Raw genomic sequence first — 16,763 nt, forward strand, 5'->3', positions numbered from 1 at the left:
AGCCCCAAGCACATTACCAGGCTCTTTGAGTAAACACGGAATTGTTTGAAAGCTTGCAAAAGCATCATCCTTCTAATTATTTTTAATGAAAAAAGTAGTAGTCATCACGCTCTTACCTGCAGCTCCCTCTGAAGTCCCCTGGCTTATGTGGGAGACCTTACATAGCACGATTCCTCCTCACTTTTAGAAGGTATCTACATTTACAGATGGGGAGATGTTCTTCCAAACAGGCTCTCCAACAGAAAATCTTGGGAAAAAATATGAGCTCAAACCGAGTAGGAATTTTTGTTCCTATTTCTACTGTTGTGACTAATTGCCTCTTTTAAGGTCCGACAATGAAGTTAAAACGGCTCACCGTGCTGGAGAAATACAGAAAGGAAGTAGATTCCTTCTATGAAGAATAAGATGTCTTTCATCCAAGCATTAAGATCCGTGAGCTAAAAAAACTCCTAATCAAAAGCATCAATGAAGATTTATGCTTGTTTTGGTTTTCTAGTCTGTTGAACAATGAGCCACTAGAGAATTGCTGTCAATTTAGTTGTTCCTCATACTCACCTGATCATTTGACTTCTTTTTACCGAAGCATCTACACAGCGTGTCCATTTTACTTCATGACCTAAACGCTTAAGATTAAAAACATCCTTTTGTGTTGTATGAAGTGGGTATAACTAATTCCTCTAGACTGAAACACATTTTTTATGCAGCAATCTTGCTTTTTTAAATTGTTCTAGAGGACATTGCCTGTAGCTCCTGATTTAGTTTGGTACATCAGCAGGTAGCAGTGTGGCTTGGTGAGGCTGTTGTGCCACTTCAGTGATAAAGAAAATTCTTTTCTTTAAAAAAAGCAAAAAGGCTTTTTTTTTTTCCTCCCAGAGAAAAGTTGATTTTATTCACTAACAGATTTCAGATCCTAAAGACACTCCTCTTCCATTTTTCCAGTGGCTAGAATTCAGACTTCTGCGAAAACAGCAACTAATCATTTCTTAAATCCACATTGAAATAAGCATTACTATTTCTCTTAAAAAGAAATAATCGGAAGAGCTGGGCAAATAGCTCCCCCAGACTGAAAGACACAAAGTGGCAAAAAAAGGAGCTCACACCATAAAGTGTTATCTAGAACAGCAACTTAATTGTTTAAAGCACTTTTTATTTTAAGCAAAACAGTTTAGAAGCAATGTCTGCCAGAGTGTATCTGCATGTTTCAGTATTCACATTGTACTTCTGACAAACGCAAGCTACATTTCTTCCTCCTCATATAAAAAATAAACTGTATTACGTCAAGGACATAGTTGAGAAAAAGTTGTCTAAAGGGTTTGCTGTTAGCAAGGGATCTTTGCAGAGAGCTGTAATGCCAACATGAGCGGGCAGGCTACAGCCACTCTTCTCTATCCAAAAAAATCATGCAGAACAGGATATTGTTTCTGTGGAAGTTCTATTACCCATCTTCTAGACTTAAGGTTTGTTGCAAGTTCCAATAATTAGCTCAACACATAAGACAAGATAGCAGCCCAGGATTATACAAACAGAACAAGCAATAGAACTTTGGAAAGTTTATTTTTTTTCCCATTTTGTGCGTAATAGTAATTCAGTTCTTTTAACAATATTCACCTAAAGGGAACAAGGAAGCAGCAGCTTGTAAAGCACAAAGAAATGTTGCCCTATTCACCAAAAGCAGAGTGCACAAGGAATAAAGCTCACAGTCCCTCCTCCAACATGTTAGACTGTATAAAAGAAGCTGAGATACTCACTTTGAAGAGTAACAATAGAGGTTGTTACTCAAAACTGATTTTAGTTCTGAAACAACCAGCTTCAACAGTCTTAATAGAAAGTAACTAAGTGGAGTAAGCTCTATTAATAGAATTAAGCTTCAAGAAGCCTGGTTCTGGCAGTCGGGATAATCCTGTGCTATAATCATGAGTTTTAAAATACAAATTTTCTTGTTGGAAGCCTTAAGACATACGGACCAGAATGACTCACATGATGAAGAAAGGAGGGGGGAAAAAAAGAGTTGCTTTTGCACCCATTAAGCTTAATAAGCAGGAAAAAAATAGTCACAGATCCCTTGACTAGGGATGAAATGTATTTCTGGAAGACAGGGACCAGAGCCAAATGGTCAGTTTGTCTTAATCCAGTCAGGCCTAGTCCCTTACATTCAGAGTTTCTTGAATAAAATTCCTAGTCAATGCAGGACAACACACAGAAGAGACTGTGCGTAGAAGTACAACACAAAAGCATTCTAGCAGAAGTCATGACATACTTGGTATAAGTTTGCCAAGTTAATACTTTCCCCTCACGCTATATGGGAGATGCAGTTTTGTTTGATGTACTCTCATCAGAACTCTCCTGTACAGCATGTTTCAGAGGGGAAAACTCTTAAGAATTATTTTGTTATATAGACTTGAAAAATAATTTTACTTCAACATTAATTCTCAGTCCTTGCCTGTTCATGGTTGTGGGCTTTTTTAAAATACACAAATAGATTCAATCTCTAGAATTTTGTATTTCTTTATTCATGCCTGTGGAAGGCAAGGCTGCATTTCATGAACCACCGGAGTATCTAAAGTGTTTTTTTCATTGTTTTTAACATGAAATTGCTATTTCAAGTTATTTTATACCCGTTTCTTTTTATGATGATCATCTTGTGCTATTGTTAGGCTGAAAACCTATATTTTAAATTTCAGTAAGATCAATAAACTAGGTTTTAACCATTAAGGTGCTTTTACATTTCACTAATTACGTTACTGGTTTATTTGCATATTTTTTCTTTGTGGAAAGTAAGAACTTCTAGTTGAAATGGAAAATGGTAGATGGTTACATTGGCAATAGAAGAATTCACTTACATAAAAATGTTCACCGGATAGAAAAAAATAAATAAGACAAAGCACTTTTAAAAAAGTCCACTGAAAGCAGGCACAAGCATCATTTGTAGCCATTTGGACTAAATTTATTAATGGAGAGGCCCTAACTAAAAAGTCTGGTCTCTAAAGAGACAAGCAAACTTTACACGTATGGATATCAGGTTACATTTAATGTACTTTTTGTGATGTGTCCTTTTGGAGTTATTACAAGCAGCATGAGGAAGGTTTAGTCTGTGTCCCGTACCCTGCGGCAGATCTCCTCTGTGAATTCTGAACACTTGGCGCTACCTCCCAAGTCTTTGGTCAAGACCTGAAAGGAAGAGAAAATAATATTACTGAAATGTTTTATAGGGTGAGTCTTGTGCCTGAACCATTCTGTATGTTCTTCTCCTGTGTTGTGTGTGGATACTAAATAGGGGTGAGAGTTTGAGGTTTTCTGCATCCCACATAGCCTTCATCAGGAAGGACAAAGCAGGTAGAGAAAACGTGGCTATGTACATCAAGCACTATGTTACCAGATTTCAGCATGATTTTATCTCAACTACAGGAAGGCCTTTGGCCACACCTCCACAAAGTCCCTTGGCCACACAACAGTGTAACTAATTGTTAAGCATTTAAATTTTCAGTAAGAAATTTGTCCTTGAGAAGTAAAATTCATATATGAAGCTCAGTGCAAAGGTAACTAATTGAGTCACGCAGGAAGGTTTGGGGGGGGTTGGTTGTTTTTAAGGAAACCCACACAGAAAAAGCACTCGGAGCCCTTAATGCTGCTTGTTAACGGTTCTTTAAGTTTGCTTAGTTTAGTTAAGAGACGGAAAAATGCAGCGTTAAAAGAAACTTTTTTATCAAGTACAACTGTCTGGCAGCATGGAGATAGTAAAACCAAGAATGGGACAGCACTGCTTGTCCAGCCTGGCTAGATTAAAGCAGCCTAGGAGATAATTCAAAATCATTAGTTCTCCCCTTACATGACACACACAGAGACCTTAATTAAATAGCTGGGGGGAAGGGAGGAAAGGGAGAAATAGCAAGCATGAGAGGCAATAAAGGTTACTATTTTAGGATCTTGTAATTTTAACTGCATTATGCTTTTTTCAGTTTAAAAAGATTCTCTCCTTTGTGAGCGTATAATGAGAATGTTGTAAGTAACTAGTAAACAAGTAGCCATGTCACAAAACTTGCACTGTGTTATCTTCCATAGAATTACTGACCTGCAGATGGAGGATTTCATTTCCAGAGCAGTAAATGGGAACTTTACAGGAGCACCTCTTTATTCACTTGTAAGTTTAGAGTTTGTTTTTTTTTTAACCTGGCTCCTACACATAGTAGGATAGCTGCAAACAGACCACTTATGAAATGATGACAGCGTTTTGTTGAAACATTCTTATGATTTCTAATTACAAAGCAGCTTCTTATGCTCCTGCCCATGATAATTGAACCAGCATGGCTAACTGGTAATCCTCTTTAACTGCAATCTTCAGGATCTTTCCAGCTATGTTTTGAAAAGGTGGACAAAGTACATGAGTGAACCAATAACGTTAACTGCACAAATTCAAGTCAGGTTACAGAGCATAAGCCCCCAGGAGAATATCCCATTTGAGTCTTGAATCTGGAGACATACTCATCGCCAAAGGGAAACCACATACAGTCTTAAAGGAAGATGTAAATACTGGATAAAACCTGATCTTTTGTAGCCCACAAAGGCATAAAAGCAGTTAGGAGGGGGGAAAAAGAAATTTGCCTGAAGAAATAGGAGCAGAAGTACTAGACTGGACTGAAATGCTATAAACAAAGTGGATGATTAAACCTATGAAAGGCAAACAAGAGTCCTACATTTCAGCATCCAGATTTAAATTTATATGCTTTGTATGCATTACAGATTTAAGAAGTGCAATACCACTACTTAAACCTTTAATTCCCTTCATGAAAAACAGACATCCAGTTCTAGATTAAGAGTTAACATAGCTGCTGAAGTGTAGAATGCGCACTACTGAGACACCGGGAATGCCTGTCCTCATTACTGAGGTGGATGATTTAATACCACCAAAGATAATACAGCAGCATTCCTCACGCGTCAGGTCAGCACAGCAGGTCATCCCCTGTTCTGTTGTTGATGTTCTAAGTTTATTTATGGTGTGATAGAGTCTGATTTTAATTCACTGCATTTATTTGCACACCCTCGTATTACCTTTCCATCTTTAATTGTATCAAAGCAAGCTGTCTCAATTTTTGTGGCGTGTTGGTGTAGTCCCATGTGGCGCAACATCATCACAGCGCTCAGAAGAAGGGCAGTTGGGTTTGCCAAGTCTTTTCCTGCAATGTCTGGTGCTGTTCCGTGAACCTAGAAATAAAAGCGAACCTATCTGTTATGACGTTAATAAGCAGATTACAATGTCCTGGGCAATTCAAGTGCATGCAAGCAACCTGAAACAGAGTCTTCACACACGAGCACGTTAAAATAGGACTTATTTCACTGTGATACAGTTAGTGGAAAGGAGATAGAGAAGACCAAAACAATTCAATTCAAAAGCATCACAAAGAGGGAACTAGGTCACCTCATATCTCCCAATTGTACCCTCAAGTTCTGTTTCACATGATAATTATCTTTTGAAAAAGAGGGAAAACATAAAAAGACATGCAAAGATCTATGTGTAATACATCCTTTTAACTACTCTCTCTCAGAAAAGTTTCAGCATCTTCACAGTAAAAAGTAGTTTTAGGGAGAATTCAGTTAAATGACAGCCACATTGTATGTTCTGGAAGAATTTTAGGTTCTCAAGCTGAGACAAAGTAGTTATTATAACTTGCATAGAAAGACTTACTGATTCAAAAATCGCAACTCCATTAGCACCAATATTTCCACTTGGTGTTACTCCAAGACCCCCAATCAGTCCAGCACACAAGTCACTGGGAAAAAATAAAAGACAAACGGAAAACCCTACAAGTTTTACCACATAACTTTGCCTTTCTGCAAGATATCACAATATTTTTGTTTCTTATTTTATTGCAACAATAAATTATTTTAGATACCCGGACAGTCTGAGAATAATATTGTGAAAGAACAGATCCTGTTATCTGCTTGTCCTCTGCTGGAACGTTTGACGATTTGTAGAACTACTAGCAGGAAACAGTTTTATAAAGGAAAATTAAAAGGAAATTCCAAATACTAGAATAAAGCTGATTAACAAACATAGGCACAACAAAAGGTACTCGAAGCACAGAATACCTGTAGAAGTCTGAAAACTTAACAAAATTGTCATGTGCCGTTCCCTGTAACTATCCAGAAGTCTTATCTCCTCTGCCGAGGCCACAGAACTAATACTTTGACATTAGCAGATCATCAGACATAAGCAATGTGTGTTTGGTTTCGTCCAAAATGAACATAGAGAAGGACAAACCAGCTGTGCCTATGGCCATCATACTGCACCCGGAGAGCTGAGCATACCGATAAACAAGGCTCTTTGAACATATTTTAGCATAGTGTTTTATTGCCTACAACTTAGCTAATCGAGGCCTAACAAACAGGAAAGTTTGCATGACCTTGCAGAGCAATGTTTTAACTTTAAGCTAAAATAAATCAATTAGCTTTAGTTGTATAGAGCTTGGGGGAAAACTGCTACCGTCTTCATGTTACTTCAGACATTTAATGCTTCAAGGTAAGAGATTCCCTTCTGTACCTATTCAGGCCAAGAAACCTGTCTGGCATTATGTTCACCCTTTATAAAAGCACTGTGGGTGAGACTTTCTCCAGAGATAAAAGTGCCCTTCTTCAAGAACAGACTCAAATTTATTGGAAATTATTATAACTATGGAATCCTTTACAGAATTTCTATGAGAACTTTAAAATTTGCAATACTGAACTACGTCAAGCGAGTTGAAATAGTACTGATGCTGGGACTGATCTGATTTGATCTCCTTTAGACAACAGCCTAACAGCTGCAGTGAGGGCCCTATGGACTCATCCACCAATTCTTAAAGCAAGGAGCGTTAGTTGGAGTCTGACTTTTCTTAGAGGTGACAGACAGCCTTATCAGAGAGTGCACTTTCTAAGAGCTCAACAAGCATTTCTTCTTACACGTAAGTTACCTTTACATGTATTATTTGTACAAGACCAGGAGATGGATTATAAGACGTAAATCACCATTGAACTTTTGAACAAATTCAGGCTATTTTCTCAGTCTATCCTTAGAGGTGCAAGGGAATCAATGTTATGTTATAGACTTACAAGTTCAGATTAAGATACTTAATGTTATACGCAGTATTTAATTGTATTTATACTCTACCTAAACATTTTTCAGAATGGAAAATGTGTGCTGATGGATTTTGCCTTCGAAATATCAAGTATCTCTAGTATTAATGTTATTAAAATACGAAATTTAATTTGAAGCAAAGGAAAAAATACAATACACAAAACAAGCTGTTAGGATATTAACAGGCCACATATTTAATTCTTCAGTGACTATACAGAATCATGTAACTGTATAGGCAGTTTGCTCTAAACACCAAGGTCCCACAATCATCTATTTTATTGCTTAAGATTAGGTTTTTCCCCAATATCTAACCAAGCCGTCTTTATTAGAATTTAAGCCATTAAATTCTATACACATCTGCAGAAATTTCTCTTCTTCCCCATCTGAACAATGTTCATAGCCTCCATAAGCAAAAAATCCTTTTGTTTTAAAGTAAGAAGGACGTTCTCATCATACAGCCCCTCCCAACAATATACTAATAATTGAAGTGTAGTAACAACATCCTTTCTTCCCATTTAGAGCCTGTTTTATAAAGTTTTAAACTCTGGATGCATAAAATCATCACCCACCCAGCTAGGATATAACCTGAGTAACTGTCTGGAAAGTAACAGCATTTTACATATTGGATTATCTTAAATTAAAATGTCCATACCTGAGGATATCGCCATATAGGTTTGGCATAACAAGCACATCAAACTGTGACGGATCCTGAACCATCTAGAAAGAAGTATATTTTCATTAAGGCTAAGAATTTAGACTAAAAAATAACCACGATTACAACACATAGATACTCACATTCAGACACACAGTATCTAGATACATTTCATTAAATTTAATATCTTTACAGTTTTCTGCTGCCTCCCTGCATTTTCTCAAGAAAAGCCCATCGGACATTCTCCTGCAATTAAATAAGCAAGAGAATATTGCAGTTATTGTAAGTAAGCAATACTGAAGAGAAAGAAAACTGCATGCAACAAGAGGATTAAATAAAAATACTATAGCGTAGAAACATAATTTGGGGCTAATTATGTTAAATATAAATAATATTTTAAATATATTCCAGTCAAAAGTTATGCCTTTTATATTTCCTCCTAAAATACTTTTGTATCAGTAGTTTGACAGGCATATATTAATTCTTAGAATGACTCATATACATTTACCTAAAGCCTACTGAGTTTGTAAAGGTGGTATCATACAATATCACGTTACGATACAAAGGGATTGAAAACTCTAGAAGAGTTTCATCCTCAGTATTTAAATTAATTTTCCTAGTTTAAGACTATTTTTAAAATAAGAACTTTGCAAGGAAGTCACAGGTTTACTACAAAGTTATTAATAACACCTTAGAACATAATTATGACAGCCTTATCAGTACTGGGTTAGTATTGCCCGTTTGACTTTCCTTATTGCCCATTTTACTTACTCCCACTAGTATCAACAGAGGTTACACATTTGAGGAAGATTTAAGAAGTTATTTACAAGGAAATGCATATTACTATTAGTTGTTCTTCTCAAAAGAACTGTCAACATACATAATATTTGCCTTGTGCACAGCAGTAACGTGGCTTCTCTGATTATTTCTGGCGTACTCAAAAGCAAATTCTGCAATACGCTTGCTAGCTGCTTCTGTGATCAGCTTGATACTTTGCACAACACCTTCAACAATCTGAAAGACAACAATTGCATTGATAGTAAAAGTGTAAACTCATTTTTGAAGTTACTAGTATGAACGTTTGGAACAAAGCAGAACTCTGAGGCAGTCTCAACAATACATTTCACCATAAAATAATGTTTTTATGGGTAGCAAACTTAAAAAAACACCACGCAGCCTTTTAGTACCAGGCCACTGAGACACAGAAGACCTGCCAGAAACGCATTACTTCCAGCAACATACCACGTGCTCAATTCCACTGTATTCCCCTTCAGTGTTCTCTCGAATTGTGACAATGTTGACGTCTGTGTACGGGGTTTTGTACCCTTCAATTGAGACACAGGGACGTACGTTTGCATACAGGTCAAAGGTTTTACGCAGAAGAAGGTTCATTGATGGGTGCCCTGCAGCAATCGGGGTCTTTAAAGGCCCTGAATCAAAAAAGGCAAAAAAAAAAATACAAGAATGAATAAGAAGATAACCGCTCCGTGGATTTTAAGAGTTGAAACTTGGCAGAAGTGGTACTCTTTACACAGGATCTCCAAATGCCATGGGATCTCTATGCTGTCAAGAGTGCTACAGTGATGTTAAGCAGTTGTTTAAAGGCTAAATTGCAACTCTTACATGGAATAGGAACTTTTGCAAAAGGTTTTCACTGAAAACAACATAAAAAGATACTATTCATTACGAATATAGTTATCGCACACTACTGTAAATCAGCTGTTGGAATGCATTCTGCATGGAGTCCAAAGGTTGGTATGTGGCAATACCCGCCTTTAACAGATTTCCTTGAAGATCTGTGAAAGGTTATGGCTTTGAAAGGAAGGCATGGTTTAAATTTACAAAAGACTACCTGACAGGCTGGCCTCTATAATTAGCCATTTTAATGTGATACAGATGAGGGACTTTGGCTTTAAATCAGACTCCCTATAAAAACAACAGTAGGTAATATCTTTGTGTTAACCCCTACAGTACCTTTTAATCCCATTTTGTTTTTATCCATGGATTCTTTGGCATCTGGAGGTATCATCCACTTCCCTCCTGGTCCTTGGATAGCTGTAACATTTCTCTCTTCCCATTGAATCGGAGCCTAAACATATGTACTCTATGTTAATTTAAATATCATGACTTTTGCTTCAAGTTTTAGCTTCCCTTTCACAAAAAGGTGCATAAGGAATTTTGGCCAGGCCTTACTAAAGAATTTTTCTTTGGTGAGAGACAAAACCACGAGATATGATTTGTAAAAAATGTAATTAAGTGAAAATGAAATAGTATGAGCAACGGATCACCATAAACTTGAATACCACAAGATGCTGCCCTAGGCGAAATATACACAGAATTCCTTAGAACTGCAATATACATGCTACTTCTTTCAAGCTCTTAGAGCTGTTGAGTTCCTCAGAAGACAAGGCATTTGACAGCTGAATTCTCTGAAAACTCAACATCCATACTGCCTGGAGGACAGCACATACAATAGATCTGTATCTGTTATCTAACTGAGAATCTGCACATGTTCCACAATGCTTTCTGTATTTGCATTTACTACAGGAATCTTCTAAATGGAGACAGTTCTTTTCATCGGGAAAAAACATAAAGGAAGAGGTACAAAGGCCTTCATAAGCAAATAGAACCAATTTAAGTATAACATACTAGAGAACCCCCTTTAAAACAAATCAGTTACTGCAAACTTGCACTCACACACAAATGTAGGTTTTATGCCTTCACACCTCCTGCGTGAATCCCCAGAAACAACTGAAACAAGGTTTTCATATATAATTAAAGAGAACTTCATTTTTCCCAATTCTAAGTGGGATAGTTGTAATAGAAAGGGAATATGACTTGGTGCTGTTATTAATGTAGAACAATTTAACAGGCATCTTTCCTGTTCAAGGGAACAGGACAAATTGCAGTGAAGTTGCTCAGACAGGCAGTTCTTGGATATACTTAGTTTTCGTGTCACTTCGGTGAACGTGTCTGTTGGCACAGCAGAGTAATTCCAGTTTGATTTCTAAGAATCAGCCAGTCCTTTCAGACATGCTTTCATCTGCACTAGAAGTCGTGGTGAGTGATGTCAGTAACTCAGGATTGCTACATCAACAAGATCATTCCATATGATGTATCGAGTTTTTATTTCCAAGAAGTAAACACAGGATTTGCTCTCGACTCTACTCCTCTGCCAGGTAACCATTTCAAGCCCTGCTATGATACCAGAATCCTATCTTTCATAAGCTGAAGCTTCAGACTTTTTCTATTGTCAAGAAGTTTTAATAGCTTAAACGTGACTTGATCTTTTGGAAGTTAAAGAGAAAACGTTTTTAATGCACCTAGTAAATACTTGTTGTAGTTAAACTTATAACGCTTACAGCAAGACAAATCTGACTTACCTTGGCAGCATCAAAGATCTTCATGACAGCAGCAGAAATCTCAGGTCCTATGCCATCTCCTGGGATTAAAGTTACTGTCTGTACCTAGGTAAATATCAGTAGTACAACAAATGAATGCTTGTTTTCTACAGAGAAAACACATTCCTGTGTTTTAAGAACCAAGTAACTACTAAAAAAAAAAGTTTCAGTCACCAAATACTCACTATGAAGAGCAGCAGTACTGGACAGAAGCGAGGATGACTAGCTTGCTTTCAAAGGGAGTGTGCAAATATTTTGAGAGAACTGTTTAAAAATGTGCTTACTATCTATTCCTATTTCAAAACAGAGAGGTTTAACCTGAAAGGCAGGTTCCTGCTGACTACTCCTTGACATGAATGTTCTCAGCACGTTCTTCTTGAAATGTGGAGAGGAGATAATATTACCTACTTATGGCTCTGTTACACCTCTCTCTCCAATTTTATCAACACGCTGCTTAATACTAACACATGCTAGAAAAGATTAAAGTTATGAAATCCTACATTCACTTAAAAAATCTCACAAGTATCTAAATTTCTTAACTGAATTCCTAAAAATCTTAAACCCATTTTTAACAATATAAAATTATTTTCCTCCCATAATATTCTCAATCTTGTTTCTTTCATCATCTTCAAACAGATGAAATAAATGGCACAGCCAAGGCTCACTGAATAACAGGGCAACTACTCTACTTTGATTAAAAAAAAATTTATGATCGCTATTCTAACTGCATGTGCCCCACCTCTTTTTGTTTTATTTAATGGTTTCCAAGTTTTGTAAGCTCTTTATCACCGACAAAAACGGCAGCTCAGATACAGCATTACTTGCAGTTCTGCAACTAGAATCAACTCGCGAGATATGCTTCCATCCTTTGCCACACAAAATATTCAGGATTTCAATATACATTGACCAATTTCTTTAATTAATTTGAGCCAGACAAATTCACTGTGCACAACAAAAGCAAAAGAGCTTCCGATGTAAGAATGCTGCTGTTGAGCAAGCACATAACTGATGGAATGCCTCCAGATCAGTTTTGTGCTGCCTTGCATTGTTGCTTCACAGCACAGCAGGACTCCACCTGAGCCAAAGAACATTTCATCTGTGGTATAAACAGAACCAGAGATGCCTCAACTTCTAAATATTTTTATACTGTGTAAGATATGAGTGACCATTCAGTTTCTTCTCGAGCTGTTCTACTTCCTGTTCTATAAAACTTATAATTATGAAAGCCACAGTTCCTCTTTAAAATTAAATCCTGCTGAAGGGTGCACGTAGCGCTGCTGAACCCTGCTTTTGCCGGAGCGGTTTTCAAGGCCACCTTCCCTGAAAACCAAGGCCCGGGGGCACTTCAAACACATACACAAAAAGACAGTAAAACACCTACAAGGAAATACACAATCAGCATCTTTGATACTTTAAAAATACTTTAAAGGGGGGCTTGAAAAGGCAGAACTTAGATGCAAGGTGTTCTAAAAGCAGCAGTAAAGTAAATCTAATGCTTAGAGGAAAGTCTGCAAAATAAGAAAATGAGAAGCTTCTCAACAATCTTTCCACTTTGCCCAATATTTGTCCATTCTGGATGAGTTTCAGAAGACCGGCTTATGTCCGCATTTTGTGAAATGTTTTCACACCATTTTATCTTTTGCTGGAAACTTTTGTATTATCACTTGCACTTTAATTGCCAAAGACAGTAATTAACCCGTATAAATCCAACATGGCATTAAGAGCATAAAGGTTCCCTTGTGTGGGCTTCATTTTTTTGAGAAAGTAGAAATAACAACTGCAACCTTGTAAAAGTAATTTCTGAAGCGCTTTCTTGAGAAACTTCTTAAAAGAAAAAAACGGTACTATTATACTCACAGCACTACCAAAACTTCTGGTCACCTGTTTTTGGTTTTTGAAAGCACCTAACAATCGAGAAACCTGCAAGAATATAAAACAAAAAGATGCTATTTTACTACACAAATCGCATTTTAAAAAGTTGACGGTATTGTAGCAAATCTGCGTTTTAAAATCCTATCACTTTAAGTTTCCTATCTCCAAGTAGCTTAAACAGCCAAGTGAAACAAGAGTACCTAGTGCTTTGCCAAGTTGCTCTCTAACATTCCGTGCCCCAACACCTCCTGTGGGTATTCTTAGCGCAAGGTAAAGCCAGGACAGCCATGCTCTGCAGCGTGCAACACTCTCCTACCATGGGGCGAGGGGAAGTTACTGCACCTTCTATCCTACACAGTTGAAATAAGGTTGCAAGAAGTCTAAATAGATGATTTGTTAGGGATTAAGATTCATGGAAAGCAAAGTGAGAAACACCTTGACTTAACCGTTACATATTTCAGGTAATGTTTCCAAAACTACTTCACATTAGTGTCACTTCTTCCATTCAAACCGCGGTAAATTTTGTCATTCCGCCTTTTACATCTGTAGGTCTTGTACTGTTGCCTTCTGCGTGCCTGATGGGCTTCAAAAAGCAGAATTGCAATGCACATTAAAGACAAAATTCACCATAGCGACGAGTCTACACAGCATAGTCAAAGAATTACACTATCTAACATCTGAATATTCTGAACTGGCATGAAGCTTCAACATGGGGATCACGTCTCAGCTTGGGCTCTTCCCTAGCTGAGCACCACAGACAAAATCCCCAGTCCTATCAGTACCGATAACTGCGGGACAATCGTGGCCTCCCAGTCTTACCCTCTTCCCTAGGATTTTTCAGGCCTGTGTCTTAAGAGTCAGAAAGCTTCTAAGTGTAGACAGACTCACACTCCTTCAAGTCTCCCATACCCACATACGTGGGCTGCCTGCAGCTATCAGGCTAGAAAGGACTGTCCTTGACAATTCCTGTTCCTCTCCTGTCCAGTGTGTATTTGTTATCTCTTGTTATCTTTACTGACACGTACGCTTAAATGCAGCTGCCTGGCACAAGGCTCAAACTATGCTGGCACTAACAGAAACAACTGGAAATAATCCGGTCCTCATGCATGCTGTAAGGAATGCTGCGGGAGAAAAATTTACCCTAGAATTTCTTTTACTCGTAAGCCAAGATGAGATGTAAGAGGGGAGCAGCGTTCACCGCCACCAGCCATACATGTGGGACAGCAGCTGGAGGCATTAAATGAGGGGAGAGCTTAGTGCTCTCTACAACAACTACCTAAAAGGAGCTTGCAGGGAGGTGGGTGTTGGTCTCTTCTCCCAAGTGATAGGTGACAGGACAAGAGGCAATGACATCAAGCTGCGTCAGGACAAGTTTAGATTCGACATAAGGAAAAATTTCTTCACAGAAATGATTCTGGGACACTGGAACAGGCTGCCCAGGGAGGTGGTCGAGTCACCACCCCTGAAGGCATTTAAAAGACGTTTAGATAAGGTGCTCACAGGGACATAGAATCACAGAGCAGTTTGGTTCCGAAGGGACCTTAAAGATCACCCAGTTCCAATGCACCTGCCATGGGCAGGGACACCTCCCACTAGCTCAGGCTGTCCAAGGCCCATCCAACCTGGCCTGGAACACCTCCAGGGATGGGGCAGCCACAACCTCCCCTGGGCAAAGAAATTCCTCCTTATATCCAGTCTAAATCTGCCCCTCTCCAGTTTACAGCCATTGCCCCTCGTCCTATCCCCACAAGACTTTGTGCACAGCCCCTCCCCAGCTTTCTTGTAGCCCCTTCAGATGTTGGAAGGTCACTCAAACGTCTCCTGGGAGCCTTCTCTTCTCCAGGCTGAACAACCCCAACTCTCTCAGCCTGTCCTTGTACGGGAGGTGCTCCAGCCCTCGGATCATCCCTGTAGCCTCCTCTGGACCCGTTCCAACAGCTCCATCTCGTTCTTATGCTGAGGATTCCAGAGCTGAACACAACATTCCAGATGAGGTCTCCCAAGAGAGGAACAGAGGGGCAGAATCCCCTCCCTCGCCCTGCTGGCCACGCTTCTTTTGACGAGGCCTATGATATAGTTGGCCTTCTGGGCTGTGAGCGCACGTTGCCGGCTCGTGTCAAGCTTCTCATCAACCAGCACCCCAAAGTCCTTCTCTGCAGGGCAGCTCTCAATCACATCATCCCTCATCCTGTACTGAAACTGTGGATTGCTCTGACCCACGTGTAGTAGACAGGTACAGTTGGAGGTGATGATCTCTAAGGAGTTGATGATCGCTTTCCAACCTAATGATTCTATGAGCTGTACTTGGCTTCCACACCGGTAACGCCAGCAGAGGCTGAGCAGGATGGACCCGTTCCGAGCTGCAAATCCCGAGTCACCATGGGCTCTGTGTGTCACTCGAAGGGCATGGGGTCCCTCGGCAGGGACCCCGTTTGCTGCAGGCAGAACCCGGGGCTCGCCCGTGCAGAGAGCACCCAGCTGTCACCTCCCCGTGCTGTGACCGTCCCAACCCCCCGGTACCGCGAACCTCCTGGGGCTGTGACCCCCAGGTGAGGGGAGGAAAAAGGGGGGGAAGGACGGGAGGAAAAGGAGGGGATAAGACGGGAGGAAAAGGATGGGGAAGGACGGGAGGAAAAGGATGGAGAAGGACGGGAGGAAAAGGAAGGGGAAGGACGGGAGGAAAATGGGAGATAGGAGGAAAAAGGGGGGGGAGAACAGGGAAGGGGGAGAGGAGGGATAGAAAAGAAAGGGGACATGGCAGGAGGAAAAGGGAGGAAGGACGGGAGAAAAAGGGGAGAAGGACAGGAGGAAAACAGAGGAAAGACAGGAAAGGTGGGGCGAGGAGGAAAGGCAGGAGACAGGAGAAAAAAGGGGGGAGGACAGGGAAGGGGGGGGAGGACAGGGAAGGGGGGCGAGGTGGGAAGAGGGGTGAGGGGGGACGGGAGAAAGGGGTAAGGCGAAAAGAGGGGGATGGCAGGAGGAAAGGGGGGGCAGCAGGGCCGGGGGGGGGGCAGAGGGGGGAGCAGGGCGCCTGCCCTCCCCGCCCTTGCGTGCCCCCGCGCCAAGGTCAGCCCCCGCTTACCGTGGGCATCCAGGCGGCCGCCATGGCGCTGCCCGCGGCTCCGAGCACGCGCGGCCGCCGCCACCGGAACCGGCGCGGGACCCGCCCCGGGCGCGTCACCGCGTGTTCCAGCGACGGGGCCGTGTGGCAGCAGCCCGGGGGAGCTCCCGAGAGGTTAGGTTATTTTAGCTCCATGGCGTCTGTTGTAGGGGATTCTGCCCCTCTGTTCCTCTCTTGGGAGACCTCATCTGGAGTATTGTGTCCAGCTCGGGAATCCTCAGCGTGAGGAGATGGAGCTGTTGGAGCGGGTCCAGAGGAGGCTACAAGGATGATCCGAGGGCTGGAGCACCTCCCGGACGAGGACAGGCTGAGAGAGTTGGGGTTGTTCAGCCTGGAGAAGAGAAGGCTCCCAGGAGACCTTAGAGCACCTTCCAGCACCTGAAGGGGCTACAGGAAAGCTGGACATAAGGAGGAATTTCTTCCCCATGAGAGTGGTGAGGCCCTGGCCCAGGTTGCCCAGAGAAGCTGTGGCTGCCCCATCCCTGGAGGTGTTCCAGGCCAGGTTGGATGGGCCTTGGGCAGCCTGAGCCAGTGGGAGGTGTCCCTGCCCATGGCAGGGGGGTTGGAACTGGGTGATCTTTAAGGTCCCTTCCAACCCAAACCATTCTA

General features: G+C 40.8%; 3 protein-coding genes across 7 annotated transcripts in view; 2 read left to right on the top strand and 1 right to left on the bottom strand.

The window, feature by feature from the left end:
• ACSBG1 (acyl-CoA synthetase bubblegum family member 1) overlaps positions 1–2,910 on the top strand; it is a 32,656-nt gene extending 29,746 nt beyond the window's left edge. For both annotated transcript variants that reach the window (XM_054077251.1, XM_054077252.1), the window contains exon 14: positions 328–2,910. In XM_054077251.1, the coding sequence (XP_053933226.1) occupies positions 328–404 (77 nt within the window). In that variant the 3' untranslated portion in view covers positions 405–2,910. The remainder of the gene's footprint in view (positions 1–327) is intronic.
• On the bottom strand, positions 2,798–16,237 carry IDH3A (isocitrate dehydrogenase (NAD(+)) 3 catalytic subunit alpha). 2 transcript variants are annotated; one of them, XM_054077253.1, is made up of 11 exons: positions 16,116–16,237; positions 13,019–13,081; positions 11,144–11,227; positions 9,735–9,849; positions 9,003–9,190; positions 8,641–8,774; positions 7,904–8,006; positions 7,761–7,825; positions 5,681–5,765; positions 5,047–5,199; positions 2,798–3,168 (listed from the first exon to the last, which is right to left on the bottom strand). In XM_054077253.1, the coding sequence occupies exons 1-11, from the start codon at positions 16,137–16,139 to the stop codon at positions 3,085–3,087; spliced, it is 1,098 nt and encodes a 365-aa protein (XP_053933228.1). In that variant the 5' UTR covers positions 16,140–16,237; the 3' UTR covers positions 2,798–3,084. The 2 variants fall into 2 exon arrangements, with proteins under 2 accessions (XP_053933228.1, XP_053933229.1); XM_054077254.1 differs by having other exon boundaries at positions 13,043–13,081; positions 16,116–16,154.
• Positions 14,859–16,763, top strand: part of CIB2 (calcium and integrin binding family member 2) — a 36,071-nt gene continuing 34,166 nt past the window's right edge. The window contains exon 1 of one of the 3 annotated variants that reach the window (XM_054077259.1): positions 14,859–15,582. The gene's annotated coding sequence lies outside the window, so the exon portion shown is untranslated. Of the gene's footprint in view, positions 15,583–16,202; positions 16,269–16,763 lie in introns of those variants that run through there. The other 2 variants (XM_054077260.1, XM_054077257.1) reach the window with 2 other exon arrangements.

The sequence above is a fragment of the Cuculus canorus genome, chromosome 12 (assembly GCF_017976375.1).
Source record: "Cuculus canorus isolate bCucCan1 chromosome 12, bCucCan1.pri, whole genome shotgun sequence".
Lineage (NCBI taxonomy): Eukaryota > Metazoa > Chordata > Aves > Cuculiformes > Cuculidae > Cuculus > Cuculus canorus.

Bases quoted from the DNA above. Each gene is read 5' to 3' on its own strand.
- IDH3A (XM_054077253.1), bottom strand. From the start codon at position 16,139: ATGGCGGCCGCCTGGATGCCCACG. The intron at 8,775-9,002 runs GTATGTTGCTGG...GTTGTCTTTCAG, and splicing joins ACAGTGGAATTGAGCACGTG to ATTGTTGAAGGTGTTGTGCA. The intron at 8,007-8,640 runs GTATGTTGACAG...ATTTAATTGCAG, and splicing joins GTGCACAAGGCAAATATTAT to GAGAATGTCCGATGGGCTTT.